At 41.5% G+C, this 16,898-nt stretch overlaps 2 protein-coding genes across 2 annotated transcripts in view; one reads left to right on the forward strand and one right to left on the reverse strand.

Annotated features, from left to right (window-relative positions):
• The first annotated feature begins 1,211 nt into the window (after window positions 1-1,211).
• Window positions 1,212-15,795, forward strand: GPRC5B (G protein-coupled receptor class C group 5 member B). Its single transcript, XM_057418970.1, has 4 exons — window positions 1,212-1,402; window positions 7,286-8,299; window positions 12,783-12,895; window positions 14,251-15,795. The coding sequence occupies exons 2-4, from the start codon at window positions 7,294-7,296 to the stop codon at window positions 14,293-14,295; spliced, it is 1,164 nt and encodes a 387-aa protein (XP_057274953.1). The 5' UTR covers window positions 1,212-1,402; window positions 7,286-7,293; the 3' UTR covers window positions 14,296-15,795.
• Window positions 9,014-16,898, reverse strand: part of IQCK (IQ motif containing K) — a 49,262-nt gene continuing 41,377 nt past the window's right edge. The window contains exon 9 of the mRNA XM_057418972.1: window positions 9,014-9,345. Within this exon, the coding sequence (XP_057274955.1) occupies window positions 9,320-9,345 (26 nt within the window). The 3' untranslated portion in view covers window positions 9,014-9,319. The remainder of the gene's footprint in view (window positions 9,346-16,898) is intronic.

The following is a 16,898-nucleotide window of genomic DNA, read 5'->3' on the forward strand; positions in this document are numbered from 1 at the left end:
GGTTGGAACTAAATGAGCTTTAAGGTCTCTTCTGACCCAAACCAGTCTATGGTTCTATGAAGCCTGGTGAGAAAAGCAGCATGCTGCCCGCTCTCAGGATGGACAGGCATCAGTCCTGACTGCTGATAACACCATGTCAGCTGTAGCTGCCCAGTTTCTCATTAGCTCTTTAACATAAAACCATGGATGCACAGTGCAATGTGGCTGCCAGTTTCTGATGTGTCTCACAAACATACTCGAATGACTTGAAAAGGCAAAAAAGTTTTGCTGCTCATGAACATCACACACTGAAGCTGATGGTCCTTCCCTTCCCCAACTGACTCTTTACAGAGTTTCTAGGAAACCATGTCCTGGGCAGAAGGGTTACATCTGTCTCAAGAGTTGAACTGTGGAGAAGCTGGAAAGCTGGAGATGAGCTACATGCTGGGAGGTGGGAGGCAGACACCAAACAGATCCCAGCATTGCCTTTTCAGGGCCTCATGCACTCACAGGCCTGCTCCTGTGTTCTGCTGCCTAAGCAGACTGTAAAATGTCACTTGCACGATAAAGAGGCACTTCTCATTTTCCTCTTCCCAGCACTGAGCTGCTGTCCAGGGCAGGTTGGACAATGTGCATTGGAAGTACATTTAGTGAACGCATCCAGCCCATTGCAAATCTCCAATTGTCACAGGGCTGCAAATCCTCTCACCCCTGAAGTCCCCGAGATGGTGAGGTGTGCACACGCAGCAGCCCTGGGAGGTGATTTCCCAATGCACGCTGCCTGCACACAGGAATGCCTGCCTGATTCCGTGCCTGCTCACTGTCCTGTGTCCTGCCTTCCCGTCACCTTGCAGGAGCACGTAGAGCTGCAATCAGACCTGTGCCACTCTGCACTCACAGAGGTGTACGCGTGCCATGCTGCACACGCAGGGTGTGTGTGTGTCTGTGTGTGTCTGTGTGTGTCTGCGTGTCTGTCTGTGTGTGTGTGTGTGTGTGTGTGTGTGTGTGTGTGTGTGAGCACACCCGCACTGCCCGGGTGTCCCCTCCCGGCGGTGCAGGCACCCCGTGCAGCCGGGACCGCTGGGTGCCAGGAGGGGTGCACTGACCCTTCAGTCCAACCGGCGGCACCGTGCCGTGCCTTTCCGTGCCGAGCAGAGCCGAGCCGAGGCGGGGCAGGGCGGGGCGGTGGGAGGGGGCTGGCCGCGGGACCGTATCGCGGCGGGGCGGCGGGCGCAGAGCGCGGAAGGCAGCGCACCGTACGGTAACGCACGGAACCGCACCGCTCTGCTCGCTGCGCACCGGCGCCAGGCGCTCCATGAGCCGCCGCCGCCGCGGGGGGGCTCGGCGCTACGCTCGCTCCCCGCCGCCGGTGCCGGGATGTGACTTGCGGCGGGCTGGCGGACAGAGCTGCAACAGCCAGCAGGTGAGTGAGCGTGCGGGAGGACCGGCCCCCGGCCGCGGGGCTGTCCCCGGGGCGTAGTGGAGCCCTCGCCCTACTCCGCTTCGTGCGCTGCCCGCGGAATTGGCCCGGTGGCCGCAAGCAGACAACAGGCTGGATGTGGGAGTCCAGGGAGGGATTAGGAGGGATATAGGGCAGGGCGGGGGGTTTGTAGCAGGGGCTGCGCCCCGCGGAGGGGAGTACGGCAGGCCGGCGAGGAGGGGAGAGGAGTTCGAAGACAGGATGGGGAAAGAGAGCAGGGACAGGCGGGGGAAGGAAAGACTGGGAAAAGAAATCCAAGAGGGAAATGAGCGAAGGGACAAAAGAGAGGAGGCTGGAGCGGGCTGCGCTCGCACGGGAGGAGGAGGAGGAGGTTGCAGGCGGATTAAGGGGACACCGGGGAGGACGGGGCTGCCGAGCTCCGCACCCGCGCCCTTCCGCGCCCGGGGGTAGCTGCAGCCAAGCCGGGCACCGTGTCGCGGTTCAACAGAACGCTTCCCGGCGGGCGCCCAAGGGCAGCGGGGCCGGGCCGAGGGCAGAACCTCCCGGTGGCCGCTCGCCGCCGGTGGTCGGTCCCGGGCCGGGGACAGTGAGACCCGCAGAAGGGCTGCCCGGCCTCAGCGGTTTTCTCTCCAGTGAGTAAAACGCCCTGCGTCTGTATTAGCGCTCCCCGAAGCCGGGCAGCGATAAGATTTAGCACTTAGGTGAACCCTTTGTTTACACCTGGCCTAATGTTTATCCCGAGGCTAACAGGATTTCCTGCGTGCTGAACCTAAACACCTAGGCTGGTTATCATCGCTCTAAGACTACTACTGCTCGGTGATATGCATGCTACTTACCAGGTGTTCTCTCACTGCATCAAAAGAAACAAAGTGAAGGAAATCCATCTGTCGTGAGGCTGTGACATGAACAGAAACAGTCTGAGAATTAGCAAAGAAGAACATTTATTATTATCACTGATTGCTACCAGTAGTATAAAGAACATTAGGCATTATGGTCAGAAGTATCTGGGCACGGGTAATGTACAGAATCTGACTTAAGAACATTGTGAGCACCTAGAACATTAGAAAGATCATATTATATTCAGAATTGCAATGTATTTGTAAGTGAAAGCAGTGCTTTTTGTACATGTCCTTTTGGAGTGGGGTCTTGCTTTCTGTGACCGTGAGGCTGTACACAGCATGATGTGTATTAATCTAATGCAGGGGATGTCTCAACCTCTGCTGTATTTTTGCATACAAAGCATAATTGCACTATTAATTATTATTCTGGAAGTACATCTCTTGAGTAGTCTGAGCTCGGCTTGGCGCTGCTGCTCTGTTATCAGTCCTGAAGCTTGTTCTTCAGATCTGATCAAAAGGAGCTGGCAGAGATCCGTGCTGTGATTAATTCCTCCTCACTAGTGGCTCTCCACAACACTTCGTGGTGGGGGTGGTTTTCTGTCAGAAATTGTACAGTGAACCAGTCTTCTGCCTATGTGTGGCAAAGCAGGTTACTATTTGTGCTACTATCACTTTTATTTACTAGGCTGTTATTCTTCTCGGTGCTTGGAGGCATCTTCCTGTATCAGTTGATTAACATGAAGACTCAAAAAAGGGGAACAAATAATACATCGAACCATGAATAGCCTAACCTCAAATCTTTGCATGATTACAGATTTATTCTTTCTATATATTCTCAAACAGCATCTTTTTGACCAGATGATATTTGCAGTCGGAAGACTTTGACTATTAGCCTCATTGATTTTTAACCATGACAACTTTTTGATGACAGCTGTGAGATTCTTCTGTTTGTGCTTAGTTGCTTGTAATTGTACTTTAAACCCGCTGGGGCAGCTTTGTGCCTGCAATTTCTGTAGTGATTCTACACCAGTTAACATAGAGGACTTCACTCTGTTGAAAACAGAGAGAAGATTGTGAATCAAAAACTGGGGACTGGATTTGGAAGCTGTCCTGCAAATTGTTTGCTGCTTTTGCCTGAAGTGTGTGAGGGTTATTGGTTCATTTGATGTGCTTGTGATTGGTCTGGGTTTGGGTATATTGGCTTAATAGTTTTCATGAAATACAATTTTGGAGATGGATTTTGGGGAAACAAAAATAAATCTCAAGCTGATTTCTTCCTGTATGAACAGTTCCATTCAGCTATGTGGGGATATATCAATGTCACTTATGGTACCTATGCTAGAAATCTGTGACATTGCTGTGTTACTGTTGCTGTAGCTGTCCGGTAATATAAGTGAAGTGTCAGCCTAATAGAGTGCTGTTGTTACTACCGTCAGGTTGCATAACATTGCAGAGCTAATGTAGATACAGAGGTAAAAATACTACTCCTCTACAGTTGCTGATTTAGGTAACTGTTGGTGGTAGTGTGCAGACAGAGGATTTTACTACAAAATCTTGAGACACACAGGACTCTGCAGTTCTACCCCGGCACCAACTTGAGGAAGACACTATTTTAATAAAAATCTCAAAGTATTTTTCCAAAACAACTTTTCTGATGAAAAGACTTTCTATTTCCCCCTTAAATTATTGAATCTATGGCTTCTGCTGAAGTAGTGGCATTCCCTTGCCAAACTTGCATGTTGTAATGCAGTGTTTTCCCTTGTTTATACAACTCTCTGGGTCAATGCTGAGTACCAGCGCTAGACAGAGGATTTGGGTTTGGTTATTAACGCTGCCAATCTTTACCTAATCAGGCAGAAATAAATAGTAAACAGGTTGTAAACATGGCTCTGTTGATAGCAGTGGTGAGGAAAAGATTCCTTGTTTGGAGATTTTTAGGCTTGCAAGCTTTGGTGTGGATAGGATCTAGTGTTTAGCAAGACTTACTTGGTAGGAATACAATTTCAGGCCAAGAATACCTGGCAGTATAAGGAAGTATAAGTTAGCAGTCCTAAGGACTTTGTGGTCAGTACTACAGCTAACTAGGAGCTTTCTAAGAGAATCACTGTTGATCTCCATCAGTTCTCCCAAAAGTAATTTCACAAATGGAAGTAACTTGGGAAAACTCTGGAGTTGAATGTCTCTGCATTTCTGACCATGTATTTTGAATTCTTAATATTTTGTCACGGATTAATTCCCCATTTCCAAAAGAAACTACTTCTTCATGGCAGGGGAAATACTAAAATTCATTAACCCTCCCTCCCCCTCTCCCAAACACTTCCAAATAGGAAGAGGAAACAAATGATGGGCTGACAATATGACTGCTTACCCATGCAGCACAATCTCCATGGAAACAGACTGTCCTAGAATAGCTCAATCACATGAGGGTTACATGACATGAATAAAGTAACCAGGAAACTGGAAAATATCTTAGAACTGGACATACTTCCAGTTAATTCATTACCCCGCAGGTCTTTGGAGGATAGCTAATAAACAAAGCTAGTATTGAAACTGGTTTAGTGCATGCATATCATAGTTTGTAATTGATAGGGTAGTGGAAAATTAACATAATCCTCACTTAAGGGCTGTTTATTGTTTTCAGTTTGGGGCAGCATCTAGAATGAATTTTGAGTGATTTTCCACATGATCCCGTCTTGAAATTGGTACCAGTGGTTCACAGCATTGCCTTAGTAGGTCCTGGTGGATTTCCTCTCTTTGTGTCAGCAGGTACTTACCGTTTCACGCTTTCTGGGACATTTTGGGTATTCTAAAGAGTGAATGCACTAGTTGGAGCAGGAACTGCCTGCGCACAGAAGGAATAGTAAAATCGCCTTCAGAATTTCCTTCTAGTTAATTATGTACTCACAGGGCAAGGAGATTTATTGAGTGTAACCATACTCAATACCAAAATGAATACATTTCACTGATGATTAGTTTTCTGTCTGTAAAGTCAGTATTTTTAACATGAGTGTGGTGACAGAGTCATTGAGAAGCCTGTTACACATACAAGATACAAACAAGTAAATATTCTACCAATTCCCCATAAAGAAAATAACAGCTAGGTATTAAAAAAAATAATCATTAGTCATTAGCTGCAGGTCATTGCATCATTAGAACACTGCGGCTCTTTCCACAGTGCAAGGATACTGTAATTTCTATGGGCAGGCACAGATCATCAATTACCCTTTTCCTGCTTGTCTAATCCCAGATTACCTTATTTGTTACAGTTTCTACTTCTGAGATGAAGTATTTGCTAATACTCTTTTTGTCTGCTGTATGAATGAAAACCATAAAGTCGTTATGCATTTATATCAGTACATTTGCTGTCTTGGTGTCTCTAATAGGAAACTGTAATTTCCATCATGCATCTCCTGGCAAAAGCCAGAATAGCCATTGGTCATTGTACTGTGAAAGGGGAATGAACATCTGTTTGAAGACTGGGATCCCCAAGATGTAACCTTGGTCATTACAGAACTGTAATGCACAGGAAGAAAACCTCTAGTTCAGAGCTGCAAGAGACTCTGTAAGGTTTTGGCTACTCTACATAAACAGGTTTTGTGTTGGTTATGACTGATGGTGTTCAACACAACAACATTGCATTGTTACTTTAAACCGCTTTCAATTCTCGTTAAGTTTTTGACATTTTCATTAAATATATTTCTGACTTCTGAAACATCTTTAGATGTGCAATCACTTAGGGCTGTTTGTCTAACTTACAAAAGAGGTACCAACAGTTTCTCTGCTTCTCGCTCCGTGTCGAAAACACATCACATGAGCCACTGACTAACATTACTGCTAGTGTATATGGTGCTTTTCTTCTGCATGGTCATACCATGCATATGGAAGTTAAACTCTGAACATTTTCACCTAGGCATGTTGCTCACATCAATGCACATAATCCTGCTGGAACCTGCAGCACTAACTGTGCAAGTGAAGGTTAACAGCGTCAGGTTTCATGTCTGGTGCATGAGTTGTTACTTCAGACTGCCCTTATAGGGCAACTATTGCTGGGACAGATTGCTCGTGTAAAGGTTACATTTTTAATAGTCTCATTTGCCATGCTTTGCTTCATAAAAACAAGTGCCATAACATATATCCTTTTAAAGCACTTAACCCATGTTCTTCCTAAAACTAAATTGGGATTCGTTCAGGCTTTTGGTCTTCGCAGTTGAGTGGGATACATTGTGTTCCTAGAGAGTTCGCCATTGTTTGCTCTCTGGATCAGGGAAGGTGATGCTCTGTTTTTTGTTGTTTGTTTCCTTTGAATGGCTTTAGACGTGCTAAGAAGCACAATGAGTCATTCATTTTTGATTACTTGATTCATGACACTGCATGTGTGCACCATTGTCACAGAAGATGGGATTTCTCTAGCCAACCATTCCCATTTGCAAATGCAATCTAATACCTGGGCTTTGGAAGAGGATGAAAGGAGTGAATAACTACCTATTGACTGAGCATGAAAACAAGAATTTCCTTTATCAAAAAAGCACAAGGTTTATTTTCCTGGGACTACTCTATCCTTAAAAAAAAAAAAAAGAAATGATTTGACTTGGCCTTTTTTCCAGTGAAAGGAGCAAGGCTGTGACTGAAACTATCTAATTCTGGTACAACTTATGCTTGCACCAGGCCCAGTGCAATTTACACAAGCTTTAAGCACCTGACTTTGAGCAGTAATGTACTCTAGATAATACATTATTTTGCAACAGAATACAGAATTTCCTCTGGTTGTCTTTTAGGATATTAGCAGGGGCAATGTTTGTAAGTGTTGTTTTCAATCAGTGCAAACACAGTAATGACTCAGTTGGCATTCAGAGCACAACAGGCAAAAGCAGCTTTCTGGGAGGGCAGCAAAGGGGACCCGGGGTAGGCTATTGCCAGCTGCAAAAACCCAGTAAACACAGGCTACTGAGACAAGCTGTGCTTCCAATTGCTGTGAAATCCTCCAAAATGAACTGTAGCTAAGCAAACAATTATTTTGTTGTCTCAGACAGAAAAATGAAAACCTACCGAGCCATTGGGTTCTTCCTCCTCTTCGTGATCAGCTATGGCTCTTCTGAAAACTCAAGTACATCTCGAGGATGTGGACTGGATCTTCTCCCTCAGTATGTTTACCTGTGTGACCTGGATGCCATCTGGGGAATAGTGGTGGAGGCAGTTGCAGGGGCAGGTGTGCTGACCACGCTACTGCTGATGCTGATTTTGCTGGTGAGGCTGCCCTTCATCAAGGACAAAGAGAAGAAGAGCCCCCTGGGAATGCACTTCCTCTTTCTTTTTGGGACTCTAGGACTGTTTGGGCTGACGTTTGCTTTCATCATACAAGAAGATGAAATGGTGTGCTCTACCCGAAGATTTCTATGGGGAGTTATCTTTGCTTTGTGCTTCTCGTGCTTGCTAGCTCAAGCCTGGAGACTTCGTAGACTAGTTCGCCATGGGAAGAGTCCATCTGGCTGGCATCTAGCTGGTGTGGCAATCTGCCTAATGCTCGTTCAGGTCATTATTGCAACTGAGTGGTTAATACTGACAGTTGTCAGAGATAACAAGTTGGCCTGCAGCTACGAACCAATGGATTTTGCTATGGCTTTGATTTACGTTATGTTCCTGATGGTATTTACCATGGGATTTTCTCTTTTCACTCTCTGTGGGAAGTTTAAGAAATGGAAGAAAAACGGAGTATGCCTCATTATAACACTTTTTTTTTCCATTCTGATTTGGGTAGCCTGGATGACTATGTACCTCTTTGGTAATGCTGAGCTAAAGAGAAGAGACAAATGGAGTGATCCCACTCTTGCTATTGCACTGGTGTCCAGTGGTTGGGTGTTTGTTATTTTTCATGCCATCCCAGAGGTTCACTGTACCATCCTTCCATCACAGCAGGAAAACACTCCCAATTATTTTGATACTTCACAGCCAAGGATGCGTGAAACTGCTTTTGAGGAAGATATACAGCTTCCTCGGAGCTACATGGAAAATAAAGCCTTTTCAATGGATGAACATAATGCAGGTAAGAATTTACTATAGAGGACTATATGTTTCTGTAGTAGCCAAGAAAATGGGGGGAAGCAATAGAGAAAATACTTATGTTTGGTTAAAATGAGTCTTCTGCATGTTGTTTTTCATTGAAAAACTAAACAATTTCAAATGCAAAGCCAAAACTGAAAGCCTATAAAAATCCACTGTGGGGAAAAAAATAGCCCCTATTTTAAAATCATTTAAATAATATTTGTTGTCATTATTAGTTAACAACATTTAATATGAAATAGTTTCCAAAACCCCAAGAAAAAAAATGAAGTGTTCTGTTACAAAATGCTCAGCCTCTTGAGCAACAAAGTAATTATTATTAATTGTATTTCCATTAAAATGGAATTTAGTGCCACTTTGTGACACTTGGGGGGGGGGGGGGGGAAAAAACGCAGAGTGGCATATAGACAAGGTCAAAGACAGTCTTTATTCTTAATGTCTGAGCAGAATATGCACAGATAGAGGTTTTGAGGTAGTTGTTACTTTCCTTGTCATTGCTGTTTGGTGACATAGAACCATGTTTGATGACCCATTGTTACAATTTGCAATGATAGTGGTTTTGAGTGGTTGATGGAAAGACCAGCAACAACTGGTTGCTTAAGAGATCCAAACCACTGCTGAATGCTTAACCCATGTGAGAAAATACACAGGGATGCTGATGTGAGCAGCTTAGGGAAGCATGAGCCAAACAGTCTTCTGTAGCGCAGGGCGCAGTCTGGTGCTGTCCCACAGTTGGATAAAGGATTTTGTTACTAGTCACACTGCTTTTTATTCACTCTAATTGAGAAGTGTGGTATTACAGCAATGTTCCCACATTGCTTTGGCAGCCCCCAAAAGGCACATTATCCAGGCACTTCACCTTCCTATTCATTTTTACATATCTTTTATTTCCTCTGAGTTTGATGTTTCCTCTGGATGTAGACCAGATGTGGAGGGAAACAGCACACTTGTCTGGCACGATGTCAGGTCAGGAGGGCGTTTTTCCTCTAGTTTAACACGAACTTTAAAGGTCTCCTTCTAGTACAGAAGCTTTGAACAGAAAGGAGTTAAGTTGTGTGAGTATAATTCCAAGGGCAGTGGTAAAACAAGTGAAAAATCACATGGATAAAAGAATGATTGTTTATTCCAAATGTTCCAGAGCCACAGAAGCAGCTTCATGATGAAAAAGCACTCTTTTTTCCTTTTGTTTTTTTTTTTTAGCGTCCTCTATTCCCTATCACATTAATGTCCCAGTAGGGTAACTGCAATGGCTTCAGTGGAGCTATTTCTGACTAAAGCATATCTAAGAACAAAACCAGATCTTCCACTCTGTATTATTCCCATTCATGCATAGACTTTAAAAAAGAGCTGGAAGCTCCTTTTTAATCTGATCATTCAGTGATTAAGTCCTTTAGTGAGATGAATAGATGCATGATATCTATAAAACCATTGTCATGTCTATTATAGTGCAATTTATGTTCTCTTTTAATCTATCTGAATCTTACATAGTACAATACAAAATAGATTTTTCTTATCTGATGCCATTATGAATATTTTTCATAACAAATGCATTCCTATTCCTATGGCGTGTGTGATAAGGATACATACATTTTTAATAAATCAAAACAGATTTATTATTCCTAAAGTGATTCTTTACAGACTTACAACAACAGGGTTTGGAGTCAAAACTTTCTAATATGGTAGAGACTTAAAGTAAATACAGGTAGCAATATTCGAGTCCTGTAGTATGGCTGCTGAAGTGTTAGTTTAAGTCAGATTACTATACTGATGGGTGTCAGTGGCTAAGCAATTGGAATCTATTAGCAATTGTCTCTCTGCAGGTATGTAGAGAATGTTCTCATTTTTTTCATTTAATTAACCTCAATTAAAGAATTCATCATTAAGAGCTTGGAAATGAAAGGAAAGGTACTTGCTTCAGTTATACTGAAGAATGATGTTTAAGAATGAAAGATCTACTAGTTGTAAAATTGTGGAAGACATGATAACCAGAAAACACCTCTTGGTTCCCTGACTAATATTTGTTTCCAGAAGTAGTTAGGTTGCAACAGAAAACATGCTTGAATAAACGTATTTTCAATTCTTGTTATTTCCATTAATACTTGCATAAAGAAGATTAGTAATTTTGCTTCCTTTTTTCTTTCTTAAAGAAAAAAAAATACATTTTAAGCAGCATTTTAAGAATCTGAACAACCTTTAAACTGTGGCTCAAACAAGCGTGTGTTTTCCTAGTCTCTTTCTTAGCTCCAAGTTATGTATAACAAGAGCTGCTATATTCCAGGAATATCATTAAGCATTTATAAAGCAAAACTATTTTAAAGTCAGTTATTTAAACATCATTTCAACAACACATGATCTGGGATTTTAATAGTCATGATAGAGAAGTTGAAATACCTACTTAAAAGAGTTATTTTCATACCAGTGTCTTGTAAAAGTGTTAGTCAAGTATTTAGAAACCCTGGAAAAAAGCAACTGGAAGTGCAACACACCAGAAACAAACATCAATAGGACAGCTTCTGTAAGGCAAAGAGAATTTGCCTTATATATGACAAATCTGGATGTGCAATGCAGAATGCTACAGCTGGAGCAGGAAACCCAAGCCAAAGCAGCTCTGGTACTCACTGAATTTCATTTAATAACTTCTAGCACTGCAAGTCACGCTTGGAGCCAATGCCTAAACCCAAAGTTAACAAAATATATGTGTTAAAAGGAAACTTTGACACGACACTTGCTCAAATCTTCTTGGCACTATTTTTTCTTCTTACCTATACGTACTCTATGTAAGTAGATGCATTCAATAGTAATGGAAAAAGTACAAGGAAAAATGGTAAAACTGGTATGAAGAAAGAAAAAAATCCACAATGTATAATTTGTCCATAAGCTTTGTCTCCAATTCTGATGTTTAAAGAATTTTAGACTTATTGCAGGAATAGGGAAGGAAAATTTAGCAATATGGAATTGAATTTACTGGCTCTTTAACTCTGAAATGACCATGGAAATTTTGTGTAAATATTTTAATGACAGTATGCATTATAAAGAGATTTTTTTTTAATGTGTACTAGCAAATACCAGTGCAACCATTTGTGTTTAATACACAATATGAATCCAAACTGCAAAGAAAGACTGCTACTGACCCCAAGATGGTTAAATGTAAAATAAAAAATAATAATTCTAGTTTAGGCATTTCTATCCATTATTCTCCCAGTGTTTTGCAACAGTATCTAATTTCAAACTGTAGAGAGAGTGAGGGTCTGTGTGCATCTGAAGTCAACAACTGAGCATTTGCAGGGCTGGATTTCTACATTTCTGTCCTAAATCAATAGCGCTGCTCATCTCAGTGCACACCCCCCAAAGAGAGGACTGGCAGTGGACAGATAAGAACATATGGCAGCAGGATCCATTTAAATCTTGTTCCACAGAGTGCAACTATATTAAGTCCTGGCTTCATTAAACCCTGTATTGAAATTCTTGTAAACTTCAGCTCATTCATGATTTCAACCAGAGTGTAGAACTGCCATTTGAATTAAATGTAAGAGAAATTCTTGCCCCAGGTGCCTGAACTAAGGGTGTTTCTATTTACCAGCTCACAGATGAGTATTGCCCATTGTAACCACACAAGTCACATGGATAGACGCGCTCTGTTCCCTGGCCACATCTGAGTTCAGTGAAGCCATTATTTACCCTGAAGTAAAAAGAGAGTTTGTATGTGCTAGTCCCTGGACTGATTTAGAGAGAAAGAAGCACATCCCTAGCTATGCATCTCTCTCATTCAGAATCTACATTTTGAATCCAAACTTGAGCTCAAATTAATGGAGAGGCTCGTGTATTTCTGGTATAAACATTCAGAAGGACAATCAGTATCTTCTCTTTTGCTTCAGTCCTTCGCCATGTTTAAGCTATTCAAAAGCAGTACTTGCTTCATGTTTCTAGTTTCTCAGAGTAAATATAATCTGAAACATCTGGAAAATCCTTATATGCTAGTCATGCTGAAGTAATGCTCATGGGGGTTGCGAGCATGCTTACTGGCTCGAGCAATGTTTTGGATCCCTGTCCTCTGAATTCGATAGAAAGCAAAATGTAAGATCATTTTACTTAACCCCACAGTATCCAGACCAATACAGTAAGTGCTTTGCAAAATACACTGTGCAAGATACATCAGAGGTTTCGTACTTAAGGCATTTAACTCGTATTGAAATGAGATGAAGCAAACTTCAACAATTTGCTTCCAATAGACTTTTTCCAGTTCCACAACAAACAATTTATGTAAAACTGATTCTTCTGAGATCCGTCCCCAACAATGTAAGAAAAACAGCTGTTGAAAAGCAATGTGAAAACTGGTATAGCACAGAAGTTAAAATTGGTGGCAGAGTTTCCTATCACTAAACTGGAAGCAAGACACTTAATGATTTCAAAGGCAATGCACAGCGTTAATTGTTTCCTAAGAACTATCTCTTTTTTTCTAAACACAGCACTAAGAACAGCAGGATTTCGAAACGGCAGTTTGGGAAGCCGACCTAGTGCTCCTTTTAGAAGCAATGTTTATCAGCCAACTGAGATGGCAGTTGTGCTAAATGGTGGGACTGTAAGTATCAAAAATATGATGATTTAAGAAATCCTTGATATGCACTGACATATACAACCACTGCTAACTAAAAACCTGATTTAAGCTTATTCACAGCAGGGGGGAAACCTTCATGTGAAACCTGTGGCAGCAAGTATGCATGTAATGCTTCCCTTCCCTCTAGAAAAGATGTAATTACTAAGTATTTTGCATTTCTTTACTTGGCCATTCACATTTTGCAGTGTAGCTTGAGTGAACCAAGTTCTTTGAGACTGTATGTTCAATAGCCCTTTCAAATTAAATCTGTGTTAAGGTATTTAACATAACTGTTAAGTGACACAATTTCTAACCTGTTTTTTTTCTCAAGATGATGTGAGTCACACAGATGTTTACAGGCCAGTACATTACTTTAAATAAGAATCACTGTTGCAGATAGTGCTGGTCTTTCACCTATCTTCCATTTTCGTGTAAAATATATGTAATTCTTTGTAAGGAAGTTACAGAGGTGTATATCTCTGGAAAAGGGATTAATAAAAGACAAACAGAACATTTTAATAGCATTGATTTTCCTTTCTTAGACAATAGTTTGGCATGCCATTCTTTGATAGACCTGTTTTTCTGTAGCCTGGTGGTTGTAAGAATGGCTTAGTGATCTGATGCCAGACTTTCTAAATGTTTTCCCCATGATGTGTAATTTATACTTGCAGACATTTCATATAGCAGACATACTGTTGAAAAAGAAGAATTTTCATCCCCATATTTTTCATGCATATCTACATGCTTCTTAAAAATCTACCCATGATCCAGTTTATACTCATATTAATTGGGTTTGCTTTATTTTGAATCATGAGCTGATTCCATAACTCAGCCTCTACGTTTCAAACCGAATAATGTGAACTGATTGCAGGTCTCTTTTGGCTGATTTTAGTGAACAAGAGGGACTAGATAGAAGGATTCTCCTGTAAGACAGTGGGAAACATATCAACTTAAATAAAATGAAAAGACTGGTGTTTTGCTGTCAGTAATGAATAGCATCCTCCTGATGCCTGGATTCATCTATGCCTATGTTTTCTGATACCAGACTATGCAGCTCAGGGAAAAGGCTGAGAAGCTGGAGGATTTCTTTTTGGGTTGGGTTTTTGTTTGTTTTGTGGTGGACACAAAGGTTAACGGAGATAGTAAAATGAGAGATTAATGTGTGCATATAGTCATGGTTTTTACAGAGACGTGAATGCTCTGTATGGGTGTAAGATGAGTTTGTATCCCTTTGCTGTGGAACCGCAGTCTGGAAAGCTGTCATGTACATGTAGCATGGTAACACTGATTTTTTAACAGACTAGACCTCTCAGTTATGGGTTTATTATCCTTATTTCCAGATACCAACTGCTCCGCCAAGTTACACTGGACGACACCTCTGGTGAAAGGCTGTAGGCTGTAGAGAGTAAAAATCCTTATTGCAGATGTTGTTCCCTGGCAATGTGTATTTGAGGGAGGAATCCATAACAGTACCAGAACAAAGCAACAAACCATCCAGGATCTTTCGAAATCCTACAGAGGATTTTGTCTAAATGTGAACACTATTGAACTAATAAGATAATTGCAGAAACAAAATTGGAAAACTGAAGCTGAATCTAATTTAAAATAGCAGTAGGCACACCTGAAATTGGAAGAGAGGGATATTGTATTCTGAAATGTACGATATTCTCTTGTCTGTAACTAGTGTGTGAGGCAAGCCTGCTTTTGCTGGTTGCCAGTTGCTTGCAAGATACCCTCCTCTCACCTAAACTTAGTTCATGTTGCCACAAGAGATTGCCACTACAGCATGAAAACATGCCGGATTTCTTTCCATTTTGCTCCTTTTCCCCTCATTTCAGACATCATGAGAAGTATCTTGTTTGCTTCATTATCTAGCTGTACTGTACAGTCACGTAACATCGTGTGTAGATAAGCACTGTCACTCTGTGGCAACTAAATTACCATTACATTGTGGGCTGATACTCTTTAAAAAGCTGGTGTAGGAAATGCAGTTCTGGAGGAATGAAAGGTCTATGTATGTTTCAAGCAAGTTATGGAGCTTCTTGAGGCAGAGAGAAAAAGCATAGGTCCAGCACAGAGGCAGCTCTCCTTGACCACATGGGACAGATTCCCGGTTATTCCAGCCTCAATCCTGGGTGCAAGGAAAGAGCTGCACGTTCTCACGTCTCCTACAGACGAAGCCATGAAGCAAAACTATGGAAGGATGTACTCTTGCAAAGACTTAGCTGGGGAGAGAATGTGTGACTCAAGTTTTCCAGGAGGAGTTCATTGTGATGGTGGATTAAAGGCAACCCACTGTACTGCCCAAGCCAGCCTGTTCTGGGTGCTGATGGTGCCAAGCAGGACAGCAGTGGCAGCTAAGAAGCACTGACCACCTTTCAGGAGAAACTCAGCAACAGATAGGGTCAAGACCTTCCTTTCTAATCCCTGTTCGTATGAGTAGTCCCCTTGACTGCAGCTGTTTGTGCATTTCAATGTGGTTGTGCATTTTAGTGCCTAGCTAATAGAATCTCCATGCTGGAGGTGGTTTGTTGTTGTTTTTGTTTGTTTTTTTTTTTTTAATGTGGTTTCTTCCCTACTCTTCCTCCTTCCCTCCACCTTTTTGGGTTGATAGAAGGCAGACTTTCTCAAAGCTTTTTATCTTTGCTTTTTCTAGGTTATTTAAAAGGTTCCCATTGCCCATTGTTTGTGCCATGGTTTTCATTATGTTTAAGCAATCATTCCTTTATTTAACATTTAATGCATATCAGACGTTAAAAACATCATTGTATCCTCACTGTTTGGCCAATGTTAACCCTAGCTTTCCTTGATACTAAAAGCTAATTGTTTTTACTTGAGGGCATAGGAAACGTGTAACAATTAAACTTTGCATATGCTGTAATAAATAAATATATTTTCAAACTAAAACAAATATAATGTACAAATAACTGAATAACTTGGTAGCTTCACAGACAGAAGTTACTTGCTGTATACTGCAAAAGAAAGACAAGCTTTTTATTTTTCAAGAGTCTTCCTGATTCTTCACGTACCTCCATTTCTACTGAATTAGGAACCTAGTCCTGCAGACTTGTACTCCCACCAGTAGTCCCATCAATACCAGTAGGTCTACATACAGGTACAGAGGCTGCTAGACCAGTCCCTAAGTGTTGCACACAGATATAGATGTATATATATAGAGAGAGAAAAAAATACATATTGCCATTCTTGCCATGATCATCTTATGGTGTTTTATTTCAAAGCCTTTCTGTTCTAGAAGCAATGTTTTTCTGTCATACATGAGTAAAGGAGTATGTTAACTCCCCCCTGCCCTTCTCGCCTCGAGGCAGACGAAGCATGTGCTTGGTTTTGGGATTGCTTGTTTTATTTTGTAAGTAACTAGATGGCCTTAGCAACCAAGTAGGGTAGGGGTGGATATTGCATGCTATCCAGTGACTTAGAAATACATTTTGCTTGCTTTAAGCAAAACTTTGATCAAATAAGATAGTATTTAAAATAATAATAGTTACCCAGAAGATGCATCATTTGGAACAACAAAAAATCTATTACCATCACTTGCCTGCAGAAATTTGCTTTTAAAAAACAATTAACAACCCCCCCCCCCCCCAAACACGCTCATAAAACTCTATGGTAAAAACATATAAGATGACCATGGCATAAATGGTAGGACAGCTTTCTTTTCAAGAGTTTATTATGCTACAACCAAGATTAATGAATTACAATGCACATTTTTATAGACCTTGGACAAAATTGTACAACATATATTTATTTTAAACATTTTTTTATTTTCCTAGATGTGACTGATTTGATAGAGTTCCCAGTCCTGCTCTGACAAAGTTGTTTGGCATTTGAGGCCTGTACAAAGATATGGCCAGATCCTACAAGCTCCCGTGGCTAGTCTCATTGGGTTAGTCATGTGGACTGTTCATAAAATTAAAAGTTAGCAGGATTGGGTTTAATTTGTGGTGGTGAAGGTGTGGCAATAGATTAG

Source organism: Pezoporus wallicus, unplaced genomic scaffold, assembly GCF_028554395.1.
Source record: "Pezoporus wallicus isolate ANWC-B61680 ecotype Strahan unplaced genomic scaffold, APGP_CSIRO_Pwel_v1 contig_13942, whole genome shotgun sequence".
NCBI lineage: Eukaryota > Metazoa > Chordata > Aves > Psittaciformes > Psittacidae > Pezoporus > Pezoporus wallicus.